Raw genomic sequence first — 19,064 nt, forward strand, 5'->3', positions numbered from 1 at the left:
GCCAGAGGAGAGTTCATGAGTAAAAACCACTGTTACGTGCAAAGGAAGAAGTCTGGGTTTGAAATACATTTACCCGAGGTGTGGCTTCTGTAAAGTCAATTAGATTCTCTGGCAGTGATGTTAAGGAAACGTCCTGGTCATCTGGAGTGCTCTATGGAATAAATCAGTTTTGAATTGAATTCCCAGTAGTAACCACATAGGTCTACTGAATACTCTAGTGGCTTCCTGAGTTATAGACCACTATCTTTAATAAACACCACTTTTTATCAGGCCCATTTTTTCAAGTCTTTCCATTTGATCTTTTTTTAATGGCCTTTTAATTTTCCTTATTCTCATCAATGTACTGGAAACAACATCATTCCCATTGTACGCAAGCAGTGAAACTGTCCCTTCGCCACTGCAAAGGTGGGGTACTGCACCATTTGAGATGTCAGCAAGGTCTGTGAGTGGGGTGTTTGAACTCAGAAGGTGGAATTATGACTATTCAGCGGGATCAACTATGTAATACGGTTTAGAGGCACAAGAGCTACAGAGCAGGGTGCTTTAGTCACCCAGAATAAGTTGTCAAGTCTGCTCAAGTAAAGGCAGCACAGGTCCAATGCTATTGGACTCTGCTTTTCTTTTGGAAAGGGACAAAAGAAAGTTTAATCCCCTAATTTGTGCTCTTCATGGAGTCCAGTTAAAAATTACCTTAAGGTACCTAGAATGTAACAAATGAACTTTGAATTTAAACTTTTCCTTCTGTGGTCCTTTTGATGGGAACTGCCTGTGCCAGAATTTCATCCCTACAGTCTCCTTACAGGAGCACAAAATCGTTGGGATGTAAAGGGCTCCCCACCAGTGTAAGAAAAACAATCAGTTTAGAAAAATAAGAGTCACACCAAGAACCTGAAAGGACAGGCAGAAATGGCCTTTGGAAAGATCTGTGCAGTGTCCCTGCCTGCTTTAGAAAGCACTCTCTGGCATTCCTCAGTCCCTGGCATTCACAGAGTTATGAGAGGCATGCAGCAAGGTCTGCTGGGCTTGCCTGGAGGCATCGGGAGCTCAGAATGTGACACAGAAACCTTTCAGGCTGGCAGGTGGTGATACCTTTGAAACAGCAGCCTCCTCAGTTGGAGCCAGATTAGCTGGAATTAGCAGGTCCTCGTGGTTAGAGTCAGCATTGTCCTCGTTCAACATACTACTGGAAGAGGAAAACATTCTCATTAGCACCCTGCCTGGATAGCGCAGAACAGTGCTGCTTCCCAGACAGCCCAAAACCTTGACACCAGTTCCACTGAGGCAGACAAGAGACTGATGTTTGTATGTTAACATAAATGCCTTCCAACAATCTCCACAGATTACTGCTCTCTCTCATAGCTCCAGCTCCAGCTGTGTATAGACCCAACAGTATCGATGTCTTCTATCTCAATGGAGTTTCTTCAGCCCTGGAGTCTAATTTGCCTGAAGCCTTTCCTGTCATCCTCTTATCTTCCTCTTTAGAGCCAGGGGCAGCAGGATGTCAGGAATCTCAGTCCTTTCAGAAGATGAGAGAGATTCACTTGCTGCTTGCAAGGATACTCACCCTGAGGCCTGGCCTGCACCGATTAACTGCCGCAACAATAATTAAAAATGCATCCGTAAACCTGTTTAGGTAGATGTAGCCTAAATGCTCAGCAACTGCTCCTCATCTTTTCAGACCTCTTCATGATAATCTCCACGTGGTCCCCTTACTCCAGAAACATGTTTTTCCAGAATCACTTACGGAACAAAGGTGTTTGAAGCAGGGATTGCTCTCAGCAGCTCTCTTGGATCTTGAAATACCGGACTGGTTGCTGGGGGACTGCTCTGTGATTTACCTGACAGGAGAATGTTCCTGGCACAAAACAACAGAAAAACAAAACAGAAAACAGTTACAGCCTTCCATGGAAAGCTCTTTATGAATCACTTGTTAGAGCACAGTTTTGGGACTGCTAATGTACATTTTATTTGTACATTTTATTTACAATATTACCCTCTGCTCTTTGAGGCCTGACATGTGCATCTTCCCAAATGGACAAGAAATTAGATGTCGTAATCTTTTAAACTTTTTCAATGCCTGCAATTCCACTGGACCCTGAAATAATTTAGTATTTAGTAATTCTCAGGAAAACTACTGTCACGGGTTTGTACACTATTTTTTTTCTCCACTAGAAAACAGCTACTGTGAAGAGACACATCCCCTCTCCCCACACTGAAGCTGTTCACATTTCAGAAATAATTAGTGATTGAAATTGCTGTTGCACCAATGGTTATCAAGTATGGGAGAATAAAGAGCATCTGTATTACCTTGTATATAATAAAACCCAGCAATTACAAACCTGGTTTTCATGTCAAAACCACTTCATAGCCATGAGGGTAAGGTACCCTATGCAAGGTAAAATGCAATGATACTGAGCCACTGGCAGACCACACCGAACTGCAGGTTCTCAGTTCTGTACTGGGGTAACTACACCACATGCTTCTTACAAATCTCTTCAGTACCTGGCAGCAGCCTCCTGAATATTGGAATTCTTGACACTTGTCATGCTGTCATCTTTTCCAACCTGAGAGGAAGAAATGGACAGAGACATACATTTCTGATACCTGTTTCCATCTTGTGTCAGTTCTGAGATACACAGTAAAGCTGAGTGTCTCTATCCCAGCACAAAAACGTTCTGTTCATCTATAGCTCAGGGACTTAGAACAACAATCCTATGTGACAACTTCAGTGCAGAAATAAAAATAATTCACCAACATAGCCAAATAAAATACCATTATTTGCTAAGGAATTCACTACAACATGCAAGAAGCACAGTCTTAGTGTCAGAGTAATTGCTTGATTAGAAGGCAACCTTTGGAGGTTACCTGTCTCAATGACCACTCAAACCACTTGGCTCAGGGTCTTGTCCTGTTACCTGTTGAGTATCATCAAGGACAGAAATTCCTCCTTGGGCAACCGTTCCAGTACAGGACCATTATCACTGTGAAGAAAGGCTGAAAATCTTTCTGACTCTACCTCGGACAGGCTCTTGGAACACCCTTATTGCAAGGCACCTTCTCCAACATCAGGCAGTTGAAGAGAAATAGAACATTTGAGAGCGTCACAGCCCTGTTCAGTTGAGTATTTACCTTGTGCCCTGCTTCTGCCTGGGCCTTCAGGATATTGCTTTTGAGATCTGCTGGAAGCCACTTTGCTGCTACGATTGGGCTCTCGATTGCGTTGTTAAGACATTTATCTGTCAACTTCACCACTTCGTCCTAGACATGAAAACATCTTTATCAGAAGCAGTTTCCACACGGACAAGTCTGGGCTGAAGTTTATCAACATCTCTAAATAACGACAAGGCTCTGAAGCCCAAGAAAAGTCAGCAGATTTATACTGAAATGAAAACGCCAATTTTTTCCTTTATTTTGGAATTCAGTTGTAAAGTCACAGCAACACAAAGTAAAAAAAAGCACAATGCTTAAATGTGGATATGCAAAATGCTGTGCTAAAAATACAGTGTGCAAGAAATGAAGTACATCCTAAAACTGCAGCCTAGTTTACTGATAGGAGATCAATATAACAGCCACTATATCATTTCAGTACAGCCCACGTAAAGTTGATAATTTACTCTCAAATGCAAGTTAGGAAGATTTTTAATTTAAAATCCACTTATAAATTAGAATAAGAGTTTAATTAAAGTGCTACTAACCACCTCTCCCACCACTGATTATATCAGAGCAAACTGGCAGCCAGATACACAATGAAGAGAAATAAGAATGAGATACCTTTCACTACAGTGTATTTCATTATGTGCAGTGCATTTCTTAATTATAAAATGTTAATTAAGCATTCAATCTACTAATTGCTATTTGATTAGTGGCAGAAGTTAATTAGCTGAGTGAAAACTAAACCCTGTGACCTTCCTTCTGAGGGTATGACTCAGCAGGGGGAGACAGAGTCCTGCTTTCCTCACCATATGCCACGGTCTATGGCAGGCTCTTCCCAGGAGGGAAGTGCTGCAGGACTGCCCGGAGCAGGGACAATCCTGCTGCACTCCTGCTTGCACTAACTACAGCGCGCCCAGGAGGAATGAAGCCCATCAGAGAGAGAGATAGAGAGAGAGAGAAGTGCAGAGAAGTTAAAAAGAGTTGAACACCTGTCCCCCCACTGCTCTCCATCCACCTTCAGCTTGTTACATTCCCTGGAAACGCTGGTGAGAACTTGTAGTTATTTGGTCTTTCGAGAGGGGGAAAAACACTGCCTTTTTTTCTCTCCCTCTAAACCATCTTTAGGGATATCCAAATAGGATCTCAAAAGACTATCTAAAGGAGAATCTGTTTTCAAATTTTGACCCCAGTCAGCAATGAACTTCACAAAATATTCAAGGGTCACTGTCAACATAAAAAGCCATAAGGACCAAAAACCAAGTGGTGCTAATGACTATTGCCAGCAGATATTAAGAGGTGCACCTTCACGTAATTCATGAAGACTAGCAATTATTAGACACTGAAGTACTTTCATTTTAGAGAGGCTCCTGGAATTGCCAAAAGGAATAACAACAACCAAATTATTATTATTTTTACAGCTGCAGCACCCAACCGTGATAATCTTTAAGTCTTTACACTGGACCTCACTGAACCAGATGTTGTGTGTAACAGCACCTGCACAGCATTTTGAATGCATTATTCCACTAATACATTAAATCTCATCATTTTAACTGAGCACATCAGTACACTGGTGCTTGAAGTACCATTTTATTTAACTTCCTCTCAGCTTCCTCCACCTTAAATTGGACAATCAATTTAATTAGGTCACTCTAGTCTATTAACAATTAGACTCCCTACTTTTGAAAAGCTTAGCACTATCACAGAATATTTTAATTTAGTAGAGTGTAAGTTTCATACCGTCAAGGAACTATTTCCCTCAATATTAATGATCCATTTTTCTCAACCCTGTCTATTTTGTACTTGAAAAAAGCATAGGTGTCTTAAGAGGTTTTTTTTAATGAAAAAAGCATGCAGATAGAGGGGAAAGCATCTGGCACCTGCTAACCCCTCAAGATGTTTAATTTACAAGACATTTCAGTTGTTCACACAAACAGTAAAGCTGCTGGAGTTTATCATTATTCTAGCTCATTACGAATGTTTGTCGTTTCCATGGACTAGACAAACTACACTTGTACTGTGTTTTTCAATCAAAACATGAAACCAGGCAGCGATGCAAAAAGGCAAGGAGAGACTGAAGACAGTAACAAGGCATATGATCCCAGTCCTTTGTGCTTTTGAGTTGTCCTCCTGGTGCCACTAAAAATCACTTTGTGCAGGAAGATGGAGCCTAATACAGGCACATTTTGGAGCAACTTCCATGTATCTACAGATCACAACAAATTCAGAAAAAGTAAACCCTCATGGCCTTGCATTTCTGACTCGGGAGCAGACTTTGAACATGGGCAAACAGGGTGAACCTTTATTGTTCATTTCCCTTCAGAAGCTGATGAAAGCAGAGCGTTGGTGTATTTAAAGCTATTTGCTCTCTTTGTCAGATCTGGTCACTGCACCAGTGAAAGCTGGGAAAGGACAAAGTCACATTCTTCCATCCCAACAGATTTTGGCAGTGAGCAGCAGGGAAGAATGAAGCCATTCATTCCCTCGCTTCCTCTTTTTCTCTAGGAGAACAGGGGTAGCTAAATAAATATTTCCTTATCAAAGAAATCAATCAGGATTGATTGATTGCAAGTATAGAATTACATAAAGATGACTGTCAGGCCATCTCTGTCCCGCGATGGAAAACAGTTAAAGATTTTTAATTAACAAAGCTGAAGTGAGTTGGCATAAAACAGTGTCATGAAGTCCAGAATGCAGCTCTGCCTTCGTAAGTAGAAAGATAACACTTCACCCTAATGCATTTTACCAAACCTCTTATGCACTGTAACAGTTTCTACATAGGTAAGTATGTTATGCACTGGTAAACTTCAAGTGAGATGAAATGTGCTGAAATTTGTAATCGCACACATTCAGAGAGAATGCTGCAATACTACATTCCCTCTGAAGTAACAGCAAGCCCCAGGATCTAAGCTTATTGCAAGGTTTTAGTGGATATATTGCAGTCCCATGCAATTCTGCCAGAAGAGGATACCACAAACACCTCTTTTACTAAAAGATTAAAGAAGAAAAGTAACTACAGGAGAAGAGCCCATAGGTATATTTTATAACCAACACCATAAATGAAAGCTTCTATTTTTTTTCTAAAGCAATTTCTAATTTTTTTCTATTTTTTTACTTTTTCTTCAAAGGCAGGAAACAAAGTAGTTTTAATAGTGTCTTTTAGGTCACTCTTTTCAGGACTGGCTTCCAAACCATTAACCTTTCCTCTCTGAAGGGTGTGCTCATTTGGTTCTACTGTAACCTACATGTCTTTGCAATCTGAAGCATTTGGAATTTCAAGTATGCAGAGAGTCTCTAATCTTTGTCTATCTTTTTTAAACAAAGACTCTCAAGTGACTTCTTAGTAAGCTACATCATAGGCAGAAAAGTTTTATTCTATCTCTTCTACCCAAAAAACCCTCAGATGATCTACTCTTACATTTTCCTAATATAATTTACACTTCCTTCTTGAAAGCTGAGCTCTCTTTTACCCACTTGTTGGCATACTGTTAATCCACAATTCTCCGTTATGCAAATGTTCTTGCTCTCTAATCAGGTTACTATTCCCCCAGTATCTATAACCTCTAAAGTTACTTGGCACCTCATGTGACAGCAGCTGGATGACTGTGACTGTACTGTATTGGCAGCTCTTTGTTAGATTAGCTCATTACAGGAATCTTAGCTTGCTTACTATAAATCAGCCACGATTTAAAAACCACTGAAATACTTTTGGTCCGTTCTCTTCAATTAACCAACTAAATGTTTTTCCCCTCTCTGTCTGAACTAAAGTGGAGCTCAACAGGCTAATATATTCTTAAATAAACTGTGTTCATTTGCTTTAGTTTATGTAGAAGCAGCGTTTCAGCATAACAGGACCTACAGGCTACTGACTAATCTTCTTAGAGACCTGGTAATCTTTGTAATGCACTCACCAAGCAGAGAGGTGCACCAAGCAGCCCTGACAGCAGCCCTTAAAGGGGACATGAGCCAAGCAGCCTGCAGCACCAGCCACAGCAGCAGCCTTCTCTCACATGGAGGTGAAGAACAAATGCTTAGGAGCGGGCTTAGCTCAAACACCCACTGCTAAACACCTCCTGGCACCTGGCTCCTGTTAGTATTGAGGCAGCAAGAAAAATCACAGCTGCTTCACTCAAAGTTAGGTAAATCCTCAGGTCTCCCCTACAAGGGAGGGTAGTCCAGAGATAATGCTGCCAGGTGTTTCACTCTCTCTGCTTGCCCAAAACACAAAAATCTCCCAAAGCTTTTGCATCAGAGAAAGCAGAGTAATGAAAACTAAATTTCACATTTTTTAAAGCTCATTAAAAAAATCCAGAAGAATATCCTGTGTGAGGGTAGTTGTCTGATAACCAGTGAATCTATCAAAGTTCACTGCTGTTGTAAGGGAGGATCCTGGCCTCTCCATCCCTTCTAGCAACACTACCTTTTTTCACTATGGCTCTGGCATTTCTTTGACCCCTTCCATGAACCTATTTAACTCACTATTTACCAACTTAAAGAACAAACTAAAAACCTAAAGAAACCCAGCACATCAACAAAAAGTTCATAACAAAAGCAGGAAAAAAAAATTGTTTGCCAGTTTGCAGATACATTTGTTCACTGAAATCTGCAATGATTCCTGCAGGTGACAGAGGAGAGAGGGAAGCTGGGGAAGAAAGAGTGAAGAGGACGAGGGAGAAGAGAGCCCTCGCCCTGTTCAGGGCACTCAGGCTTGTACTTTGGCTCAGCTGCCATGAAGTGCAGCCTGATTTGCTCAGAGGGATTTGAGAGCAGTAAATCAAACCACATCACTCCTCTCTATGTAAACACAGAGCACGAACACCTACATCAGAGAGCAGGTACAAACTGGTTACTTAACAGGAGGGATGGATCATCGGCAAACCTGACTCAAAACAAAATGTCAAAACAACCTTCTCGGAATGGAAAAATGCCAGCAAAGCAGCTCAGCCCTTCCAAAAAGAGGGTGAACTACACAACACCATGCAGGTAGTAACCTACAGATAAAGACAACTGAGAAACATTTCAAGTGTTTATGACTTTTATTCCCACTAATTTTAGAAAATCTCACCAGGCTGCAGTCTCCACACACATGCACTTCTATGCCGATCTTTATCTCACTGCCCCCTCACACACAGGTTTATATACCATAAAGCATCTGTATTTCCTTTACTATCCCCCAGTATTACTCACTCATAGTCTTAAAAGTCTTGCAAACAGACCAAGGCAAGTGGAAGACTTTTCAGAATGATCTGAACAAAATTCAGGGCCATAGCAGAGAGCATGAAGGCCAAGTACCTGTATGTTTATGTTTACGTTGGGACGCTCAGTTGGCACGGGGCTGCTGCGCTCTGTCTCCAGCTGTTTTAGTTTTAGGAATGTGTCTTCAAATACTGAAAAAGACAAAAAAGCTATCATCATCCTAATGTTACTGTGGAGTCATTTGACTTGCAATTTGCATTATTCCTGAATACTAATTATATAATTTGGAAGTTGTGCAAAAAAGGCATAGGGATTGGAGAATCTACTCGTTCAAGCTTCAGTGCAAATTTCAAGCATGCAGACTGTGTGCACCAAATCACAGCACTCTGCACTCCTGTGAGCTCATTTACCCAGCCATCCTCACAGTGAGGGAGCAAACATAGAGTTAATTGCTTAGATGGTTGCACTGCACTGCATTTGTGGACACAGTCACATCTGATGAAGAACTGACTTTTCCCTTGTATCTCTGTCCTTGTTGTTCCAGTAATGGGTAAAACTGTCCTTATGGATATAATCTAAGGGAGCTTCCTAAAACAGTTCTGCATTCTTTGTAAGGAAACAATTGCATATCAACCTCATAATTTAATCTTGATCTCACACAATATAATAGGAAAAAATCTGTCAGTTTGCTTACGATTAGAATCTGCTTTTTGCACAGCAGTTTCCTTCGTGTCAGAAGGAGGGCAACCAACAGCCTCTTCTGAATCTCCTGTTGCCAAGCCAACAACTGGACGGCCCACAGCATCATCCACACAAGTTTCTGGCAACTCTGTGCTGTCTAGCAAATCAACAAGAGGTATGCTGCAAAGGCAGAAAGATGGGCAGAGAGACGCACAATCATGTTACCACTCTTCCTGTAACAAGAAAAAGCTTTAACACATGCAATTTCTTTTTTCAAGCTGTCTTCTGCTGACCAGACACAATCTAGAAAAACTGTTTCAGGTAACTAAGACATTGGCTTTCAGTGAGCTTAAAAAACAAGAAAAAGGAAACATTTCTTGTCTGTATAAGTGACTTCATAACAGAACAGGTCCATGTTGCCTGCTGTGTCATCACATAGCAGTTGGAAAAGTGAAGAGAGAAGGAGGGAAGCTTTTATCCATTAAATACACTTTTTGGAACAAACATTTGAAGTTTTTCTAACAAACTCAAGGTATCCTTTAGGATTTTTACAAGAGAAAAAGAAAAGTTAGGGGGAGGGAAGTTGGTACCACAAAAAGCTGTTTGTGCAGCACTTCACCCAACACTTGTAAGCAAAACAGAGGGCAGAAGGGTGCACTGCCCAGGTCTGCACTGACACTGTTACGGTCAGGCGTACCTAGAACCAGTTTCAGGTTTGTTAACTTAGGCAGAGCTGTGAATGAAACCTTAACAGCCACAGTGTTTTAAGTTAACCATAGCATGTACTCTGTACCCTGCCAGGATCACTTCTTTCACCTCCTCTGGTTTCTGATGGAAACATCTCCTTTTTATTTTCCCCTATGAGCTGTATCTTCAATGAACAAGTAAAAATAATTATAAAACCAAAAATGATATTATGATGCTTACGTTGTGAAAGCAGTCAGGAATCTCATACATCTCTCTCTAAAGCATGGGAACAGCTAAAGCTATCCTAACAGCAAACTAACAAACACAGAAACCACTGCTGCACAATGCAATGGTTAATCAGACAGCCTGTGCACACAACTACAGCTTTACTGCTGCCCAGTTCAGTCAACAATCACCCTCAGAGTTTGGCTGCAATACTGGTTTAAGAAGAAAAATCTACCAATCTGTTTTGCAAGTCCTGTCCCAAATATGAGAACAATGATACCAAGCCCATACTCACCACAACAGAACCTACCCTCAAGCACAGACAAGTTTTCTACTTGACAGTTTAGACCAGCCTCTCCCTTACTACTACCAGGTTAATGCCTCATGCCTCTCTCCAGCCCCTGGTATCTGGAAGCAGTGCCCTATTGTCACTAGGGGCTCCAGGAAAAAACTCCTTCCCACCAGCTCAAGCACACAAAAGAATCCTTTCAATGTTAAATATATACCTCTGAAATAGATTACAGGATATCACAGTTTTAGTGCTAATAATGTACGAATCATTGTAAGTCAATTAATTGCTGAGGCCAACTGAGGCCACTGGCTTGATTCTCTTAAAGCAGTGGAATAAGAAGCTACTAGCAAAGCAAATAATAGGAAAATTTTTCAATCTCCTGTGCAGCCTCTCTCTGCACCACTAATGGGAAAAGGCAAACAGCAGACAGTTTTGCAGAAAGGGAATTATGGACACAGAGATTTAATTGTTAAAACCAACAGACAGGAATAGATGCTCTTCCAATTAAGGCAACAAGGAAAGTGAAACTGAATCCCATACCTTACTGATACATGAGGGAAAATGTTTTATAATCTTCACACGGAGACAACAATTTTCTTCCTATTTTCTCACAGTTTTCTGTAAATAGTCTCCAAAATCTTTAATACGACAACCGTAAGAAGGTCAGATTTTACCTACAGCACGGAGTTGCTGACACCATGACATTTTGAAGCAACTTGGCATTAGCCAAGATAAACTCAAAGAAGCCTCCTAAGCCAAGATTCAAGTCGGAATTGACTCCATCTTGCCTTCAGACCCACTGAAACATCTCCTTAGCCACCCCAAGATGGGCAGTGAACAAGAGGAAAGAGGAAACTTGGGAGACCCTCAGCCACTGGAATTTGCACGCATGAGTTCTCTGAAGCCTCCCAGACCCTTCACCCTCTTCAGTGCACCAGGAGGAAGATTACCAGGCAGGCTTCCTAAATGGCCAAACTATGGAAGCAAAAAGCACAACAAACTTGAATCACTGCACAGAATTTCTGACACCTCTTATAAAACACCGACAAACTGGCACATCAACCATAAGAGAAATTCTCAAAGGCTTCCCAGGAAAAGTAGGGCTTCTACAACAGTCAGTTCTCTACTCAGGAATGGAACAGGCATTAGCCTTCCACATTCCTGCATTTACCCACATACAAAGGGATATTTTGAACTTTGCAGAGTAGTAAATGCCAGGTTTTATGTCTTCAAATCAATTTCTACCAGCATGTTTTACAAAATACTCCCTGGGAAATGCTGATAAAATATACCAGGAATTCAAGCCATAAAAATAATTATGAATATAGGAATAATGAAGATAGTGCATGTAAAGGTTTGTCAACCCACTAATAAGTCATTACATGCTCAGGGAGCTCACACAGTCATGGGAGCAGCTACTGCATTATCCCTTCCTTTTGCCTGACCAACATACTGGTATAAATATGTACCACACAGCATTGAATGCATAACACGACTGAGAAAGCTTGCAGTTACAAGTGCTGTGAGTTTTAACTTCCTAGTTGAAAAGCAAAGCAGTACTTCATGCTAGTTTGTGAAATACAATCTTCAAAATACAGTAACTGAGTCCTACAAAAGAGGTTGTTCTCTTGGAAACAATCTGATTTCCAACAGCATGGAGTACCATGTAAGCTCATTGATTTTTTCAAACTGATAGTGACACAGATTAGTCTCTCACATAGACTCTGCAAGGTAGTACAACAGTATGAAATTCTTTGTTAATTTCCTTAATTTTGGGGCAACCAATATTGTAACTGAAGGTAAGAGCAGTAGTGAATTTGAGCCTTTTCAAATTGTTTTCTCCTAAACAAAAATGCAAAATATTAAAAAAAAAAAAAAAAAAAAGAAAAAAAGAAAAAAAAGCTTCCTTTTCCAAGTGAGGAAAGCAAAAGGAAAAATTGTGGGGATGTAAGATCCCACAAATGGAGACAGCTCACACACACTCAGTTTCTAATCAAGCAAGTCCCATATTCCAAGACTTCTGCTGTCTTCCATTTGAGGATAATTTCAAATACTGACACAGCATAATATATAGAAGTCAACAACTACAGGAAAGGAAAGAAAACATGCTTAGGAAAACATGCTGGCTCCAGAACCTTTGGGCATATTAAGTAAGGATGTGTCACCACAGAAAGACATCCATGTGCTTCCTCATTGCAATTCACAGAGGACGGGACCTGTCCCTATAAAAATGCAGCTTGGTGGTGGTGGTACCAGTGTGATACAATTTCTTTGTCTGCTATTGAGAGCTGTCTCCCACCCTAATAGAGACCAGGATAATAATTCTCCCCAAGCCATGAAGTCTTACCAATATAATACCAGCACAGAGGAAAACGGACCCACAGGATGTATGCAAGAGTCAAAGCCATGTGGCAAAAGCATGCAACATACATCATACTGAAACAAACCAGTTCTAAAGGTAGGTGGGTTTCATGCTGCTTCCTCTATCCTGAATCAGTCATGGGAAAAATTTACAAATACCTGAGCCACAGCTTTGATTACCAAACTTGCTGTGAATCCCAGGGCAGTCCATGACCATCATTAGGGTCTCCAGCCCTCTGCTCAGCACTGGTGAGACACCCCAGAGTGCTGTGCCCAGCTCTGGGTTCCCAGGACGAGAGACACACGGATATACTGGAGGGAGTGCAGCAAAAGGCCACAAGGACAACAAAGGGTCTGGAGCATCTGAGCTAGGAGGTGAACCTGAGAGCTGGGACTGCTCGGCCTGGAGAGGAGAAAGCTCAGGAGGATCTCACCAATGTGTATAAAAACCTGACAGAGGGAGTAAAGAGAACAGTCAAACTCTTCTCAAGGGAGCCAAGAGAAAGGACAAGAGGCCATGGACACAAACTGAAATACAGAAAATTCCACTCTAAACCCAAGAAAAAACCTGACTTTTCTTCCCGTGAGGTTGGTGAAATAGATCTCTGGAGGGTGTGAAGTCTCCATCCTTGGAGATACTCAGAACCTGGCTGGCATGGTCCTGAGCAACCTGCTCTACTCAGCCCTGCTCTTACCATGGGAGTGGACTGCATGATCTCCAGGGACATCCTCCAGCCTCAGCTATTCTTTAGTTCTGCGACAGCTACGCAAAACTTCTCTGATACCTGAGGACTCAGCCACTACTTGCAGGGGCCTGACCTCGACAAAAGCACATCTGAACTTAAAACTGCAATAAAACAGTCATTTCTTATTGCAGCAGCGTTCTTGCATTTTAAATACAAAACTAGCCCAAGTTCTTCCATTCAAATTAGCTTCTTCTCCCTCAACTACACAGACATGATATGATATTGTAAAGTTAAACAACCTGTTTTCATTTGCATATTCTTATGCAACTTTATAAATAAGAAAGAAATAAATGGGTTTGCTTCACTCCAGAAGTTTACAACATCCACCATTCAAAACCTAAAACTAAAAAGAGCACAAGAGATTGCTCCTATCAACTTGGTAGATCTCACAGATCTTTATATATACATGTATGTATACAGCTTACTCATACTTTTTTTTTTAAGCAGAGTTGTAAAATAGAGACTCATATTTCATTAGCAAACCCTTTTCCCCCATCAGATATGGGGGTGAGGAGGCTAAAATATCTCAGGCAATATTAAGTTATGTCCTGGCTGACACTTACTTCTTTGGTTCTTCAGGTCTGGGTATCTGAAAACAATAGTTTTTTATTTCTGAGCTATGAGGTAATTTGAAACATAGTGAAACAATTCAAAAATTATTCAAACAACTCCTTTATCCTAAAAGCTAAATATAAATTAATTTTAAAAGCCCTCTGTTACAACTTTTCCTCTTTTTCTTAAAGGAAAAGAATATTGCAATTTAAAAGCAACAAACTTCAGAAAACACAAGAAAACACAGTGTGTTCAAGGGTAAAGGTTTGTTCCTCATGTTGTTAAAGGCCCCCAAGAATACCAATGAGCCATGAAGCTGGAGTCTTAACAATTAACCTCATGAATCATATGGTAGGACTGGTGTTTGTCAGGAAATATTTGTTTCTTTTCAACTGGACCAGAGAAGCAAAAAAGAAAAAAAAAATTGTAAAAAGCAAAAAATAATAATAAAAAAATTACTCTTTGCCTTTTTGAGAGTTCTGATAAATTTATTCTTAAAAAATTGAAAATAATTCTGTTCCATTTCCAAACAGTATTTTTCAGAAGAGGTCTTACTGAGAAAAAAAAAAGGTTAGTTTTCAGATCAACCATGTATCTTAGATATTTTTACGCGATCATGGATCAAACGGAGGGGCAGTTACAACCTCTATTTCTTTTAGATTTTTGAAACCATGTTATAACCCACTAGTTGCATAATGTAGCTTTATAGCAAATGTGACTTCCTGCATGGCTCTCAAACACAAACCCAACTTAAAAAAATGAGTCTGTCATTGAGAAAAACTTTAAACACAATTTAAAAAATATATCTATCTATATAAACACATAGATAGATATGTACTGCTTTTAATGTAAGAGTGATGAGTGGCTTCTGGTCTATATGTTGTTTTTCTTTAAAGACTAAATACCAACAGCACAATCCGCAGAGCCTTTGTAATAAATGCTTTTGCCCCTCTAGTCAGCTTTGGGTCCGTTGTCCTTATCCCAGAGGGAGCTCAGGAGGTCATCTGCCAGCCTCTGCCGGAAAGCAGTCCCTTGCTCCAGCAGGGCCCACGTCTCAGAGACTGCTCATGGTGGTTTGGGCAGCGCAGGCCCCGGCAGCGCCGCGCAGCCCCGCGTTCCTGGCGTTGCGCTCGTGGACGAGCGCGGGGCACGGTCCGTCCGCAGCGCGGCTCCTCGGCGGGGCCCACGCCTCCCACGCGGCTCCACCACGGTGACAGCGGCCGGCGGCGTCAGGGGGCCTGGAGCGTTGGGGAGCGGGAGGGGGAGAATTAGTCAATGGGCACGGAGAAGGAAGAGGAGGGAGAAGTAAAGCAAAGGTGAGGACAAGAAGATGGATGCGAAAAGACAAGAGCATTCCTGGAAGGTGAATACTGGAGGGAAGAGGCATGCAAGTACATGTGCACATGATGACACTGCCAAATAAACCCCTTTTCCGCAAAGCAACGTGCAGGTTTTTGCACAAATCTGAACTGACAAATGAAGCTCTCTCATGTACGTTGCTTACACTTCCCAAATGTAAAGCACTTCGTATTTCAAAACACTTCACAGAACTAAGCAAGAATCATGTGCATTTTACAGATGGGAGAAAATAATGTGATGGAGGAACAGACCTCTGAAATATACAACACATTTTATTCGCAGAAAACAAGTTTAAATGGCAGCTCTAAATGTACACCTGAAACAAGTATCTATAAGCAATACCCGTTTTCAAAGTGACTGGAAAGGGCAGATTCTAAAGCAATTTTTTTAAAATAAGGAGAAGAAAATAGAAACTCAGAAAAAAAATTAACATTACTGTGCAGGAGCAAACAGTAGAGTAAACAAATCATCCACAATTTAGGTGACTAAGGGACTAATACTACTGAAGAAGTTGCTTGCAACTATAACTTGCATTAACATAAAAAATGTTAATTTTGAATTGAAAAAGAACCATTTTACAAAAGGTCGCAACACAAACTAAGACCTCACTTTCTAATTTTGCATATGAAGGCATAATGGTTTGCAAATTTTAAATTTAGAATTCCTAAAATCAAACCCATAGAAATGCTGTGCACAGTTATGGCCAATCTTTGCCACAGGTAGAATAAAATCCTCCAAAAGCTAGAAAGAGGAGCAAGGGAGAACACTCATCACTATAAAAAGTGTTTGGAAAAAAACTATTATGCAGGAGCCCTTAGCCAGGAAATTGGAAGGCTTTAGGCACAAGAATCTCCAAAGCAGCAGGGATAATCAATTAACTGAAAACAGCCAGATTTTAAAATACTTAAAAAATGGACAATGATCTGTTAACTGTTGTCTGTGTAGCACTAGGATCCTTCACTTGTATGTTTTAGGAGAGGCTGATACAAGGTACAGTCACATATCAAAAAAGTGCTTGGAAGAAGCAGTTCATAAACTACTGAAAGTAAGGAAAATTCCTAAAAAGAAGGTATTTTTTCAGTTTAATGTAAAAGATTGGACTTAATGAGCCAAATCTAAACAAAGTGGAAGGATTGTTGCTGTTCACATAGAGGGGTCAGATGGCCTTCAGCTCAAATTGCACCTTCTCATGATCCAGATCAGCCAAGTAGACAGCTGAGTTGGAAGATCACACGTGTTAAGGCAGGCAAGCAGAAAAGCATGCAGGATTCACAACAGAAGTAAACGATTAACATTCAGGGATAGTCCTCCTTTAGAAAAGAGACAGGATTTGTACAAAGGTCACCCATGTGTAAATTCAGAATTTTGGTTTTTGTGAAATACACTGAGGAAGTGACCCATGAATACCGAGGGCTCCAATCCCCAACAGTTCATTCCTTTAATTTTACCATTTCTGATGTATGTGGCTACATTCACTAGCAAAAAAAAAAAAAATTCTCTCTACTTATCCCACAGTAAGGAAGCAAATATTAAACCTTTGTCTCCTGTCCTATCTTAGTACAAAAGGAGCTTCCCGGGGAAAGACTAAACTTGGAAAGACACCGATCATATTTTAGGTTTTCCAGACTTGCAGCTAATATTCCAGATCATTTTCAGATCTTGCAGAACAGTACAGCTTTCCTATGCTGGCAATTTTACAGGAATGAAGCAAAGAAAAAAAAAAAAACCAAACCAAAAAAACTAAAAAAAAAATAAACCCAGAAATACTAAAATCCTTCCTATCTGGCAAAGTACTTTCTACAATCTGGCACAATTGCTGTTGGCAGCTGCCGCATTAACATTTTAAATTAAAGGAAACATTGACATTAGGAAGGGATCTAAGCTGCAAGGTAGCCAATACAGGCATCTGCCAAGCAGAGTATGGAAACCCACAAGGTCAGGACCTTACTTCTAAACCCCTTCAATCTAACTATCTACAAAATCCACAGTCCAAAAGATTTTGGTGTTCTCAACAATCTTTGGCAAGCTCTCTCTAAAAGAAGACTATTTTTCTGACAGAAAGCAAAGATAATTCATGCAGAAACAGGCCAATTAAAGACAGTAGCAGTTGAAAGGAGATCTTGTTAGCAGCACCGAGACACCCTTGCAGGCACAATAGCCAAGTCACAGCCCCCAGCAATAAATATGTATGTTCTGGCAATTACATTAACGTAACCCCACTTCCCATCTAGGAAACCAGAATGCAGCTCAACTCCTGACTCAGCTCCAAACTGCCTTCTTTTTCCTACAGCTGCATTTGCCCTTTATTACAAGCAGAACTGTTTCCAGTGAACACACTAAAACCAGCAGACAACTACTTTCAGTAACAATGTCTCAACAAAACGTAACACAGACACAGTAGAAGCACTGCACTATCAATTAAAATGCACCAGTTGCCATGAAGCTTGTCTTCCTTAGGACACACTGTTCTGGGTTACATAAAGGTGTATTTTGCATTCACTCCCACTCTTCTAAACACTACATCTTGCAGCAGCTGGCATGTAACCTGAGGTTCCTGGACAAGGTTAACACAGACAGGCTCAAGTTCTCAACCCTAAAAACAGGCATAACAAACCCAAAACTGAAACAGAGTGGCTACAGAGCCCTCTCTGCTTCAGAACCAAAGCAGCCAGATTTCAGTAAGCAACAGCAGCCTTGCAGACATGAGCAGGAACATTAGCCACAAATCAGATACCCAAGAGCTGTCTGGAGCAAAGTCAAACATTTCCACCAAAGGAAAATACAGGTGTCTAGCACTCATCTTGCAATCAGGCCAAAAGAATCAAAATAAAACCATTTTGAGAATGCTGAAGAATAAAGAAGCCACCACCTTTCACCCACCACCACGGAAGGAATCGAGCGATCAACAGGATCCCACCATAGACAAGCACAGATTTCAGATACTAGATAAATCAAGGGCAAAAGAAAGAAAAAACAGCATTGATCACATGTTCTGATTGAAATGTCAATAAAATGCAACTCAAAGCAGAATTACCATCCCTCTTATCATTCAAAATTGATAGTATTAAAAGTCTTTAAACAAAAACAATTTACAAAATTAAAGTACATTTGTCACGTCACCATTAGAAACAGGTATCATCTACTTGTAAGAAGATTCTGAAGCAAAGCAGATTCATATGCCTGACAATGGGAGAAAGACCCTTTCTCTTGAGGGCTGAAACTGCTTAGGATAAGAGCTTTCATGTCACGCCATTCCACCACTACTGCTCCTGATGAGTCTGGCAGAAGCCAGGATTTCCCTACTTGCATAAGCCATAGGCATGAGAAGCCAAAGAAGTTAAGATGACCTGTGCACAAGTACTGGGTTGATACATGCCAGTTTTGGTTTGAAAATAGCTTTGCAATATAGAATTAGCTAAAGAAAAGATAAATGACATGTACATTCATCTATCTTCAAACAAATCCTCTTCATTTTGAGATGCATCTAATCAATAAAACAAATACTCTGATTACATGAAATCAAAGCTCTTATCTTCAGCTTGTGTCATTTTCCTCAAGCTCCCATTCTACCCAAGCTCATGAGAAAAGTCAGTTTGCCTATTTCAGAAGGTTCAAAAAACAATTCAAAAAGATACCAGTTTACAAGGTTTTGTATTATCCTAAGGATCAAGGAAAGTCCTCGGGCCCCACGATACCAAGCAAAGGTTTACAAGGTCATGGCACATGAGAAGGACCCAACTCTCTCCAAGACTTGAAAATGCTACTCCTGACTTAATTCCTTTAACCCTCGAAGAAATTTTCTTTTGGTTGGCAGT

The 19,064-nt window shown here is 40.6% G+C and overlaps 1 protein-coding gene across 7 annotated transcripts in view; it reads right to left on the bottom strand.

The window, feature by feature from the left end:
* Nucleotides 1–19,064, bottom strand: part of EPB41L5 (erythrocyte membrane protein band 4.1 like 5) — a 55,085-nt gene that overhangs the window by 6,820 nt on the left and 29,201 nt on the right. For 5 of the 7 annotated variants that reach the window (XM_039554743.1, XM_039554740.1, XM_039554738.1 and 2 more), the window contains 7 exons: nucleotides 9,041–9,207; nucleotides 8,443–8,537; nucleotides 3,130–3,258; nucleotides 2,503–2,564; nucleotides 1,745–1,855; nucleotides 1,090–1,183; nucleotides 74–151 (listed from right to left, as the gene is read on the bottom strand). In XM_039554743.1, coding sequence (XP_039410677.1) covers nucleotides 74–151; nucleotides 1,090–1,183; nucleotides 1,745–1,855; nucleotides 2,503–2,564; nucleotides 3,130–3,258; nucleotides 8,443–8,537; nucleotides 9,041–9,207 — 736 coding nt within the window. The remainder of the gene's footprint in view (nucleotides 1–73; nucleotides 152–1,089; nucleotides 1,184–1,744; nucleotides 1,856–2,502; nucleotides 2,565–3,129; nucleotides 3,259–8,442; nucleotides 8,538–9,040; nucleotides 9,208–19,064) is intronic. The other 2 variants (XM_039554739.1, XM_039554741.1) reach the window with 2 other exon arrangements.

The sequence above is a fragment of the Corvus cornix genome, chromosome 7 (assembly GCF_000738735.6).
Source record: "Corvus cornix cornix isolate S_Up_H32 chromosome 7, ASM73873v5, whole genome shotgun sequence".
In the NCBI taxonomy this organism is placed as follows: Eukaryota; Metazoa; Chordata; class Aves; order Passeriformes; family Corvidae; genus Corvus; species Corvus cornix.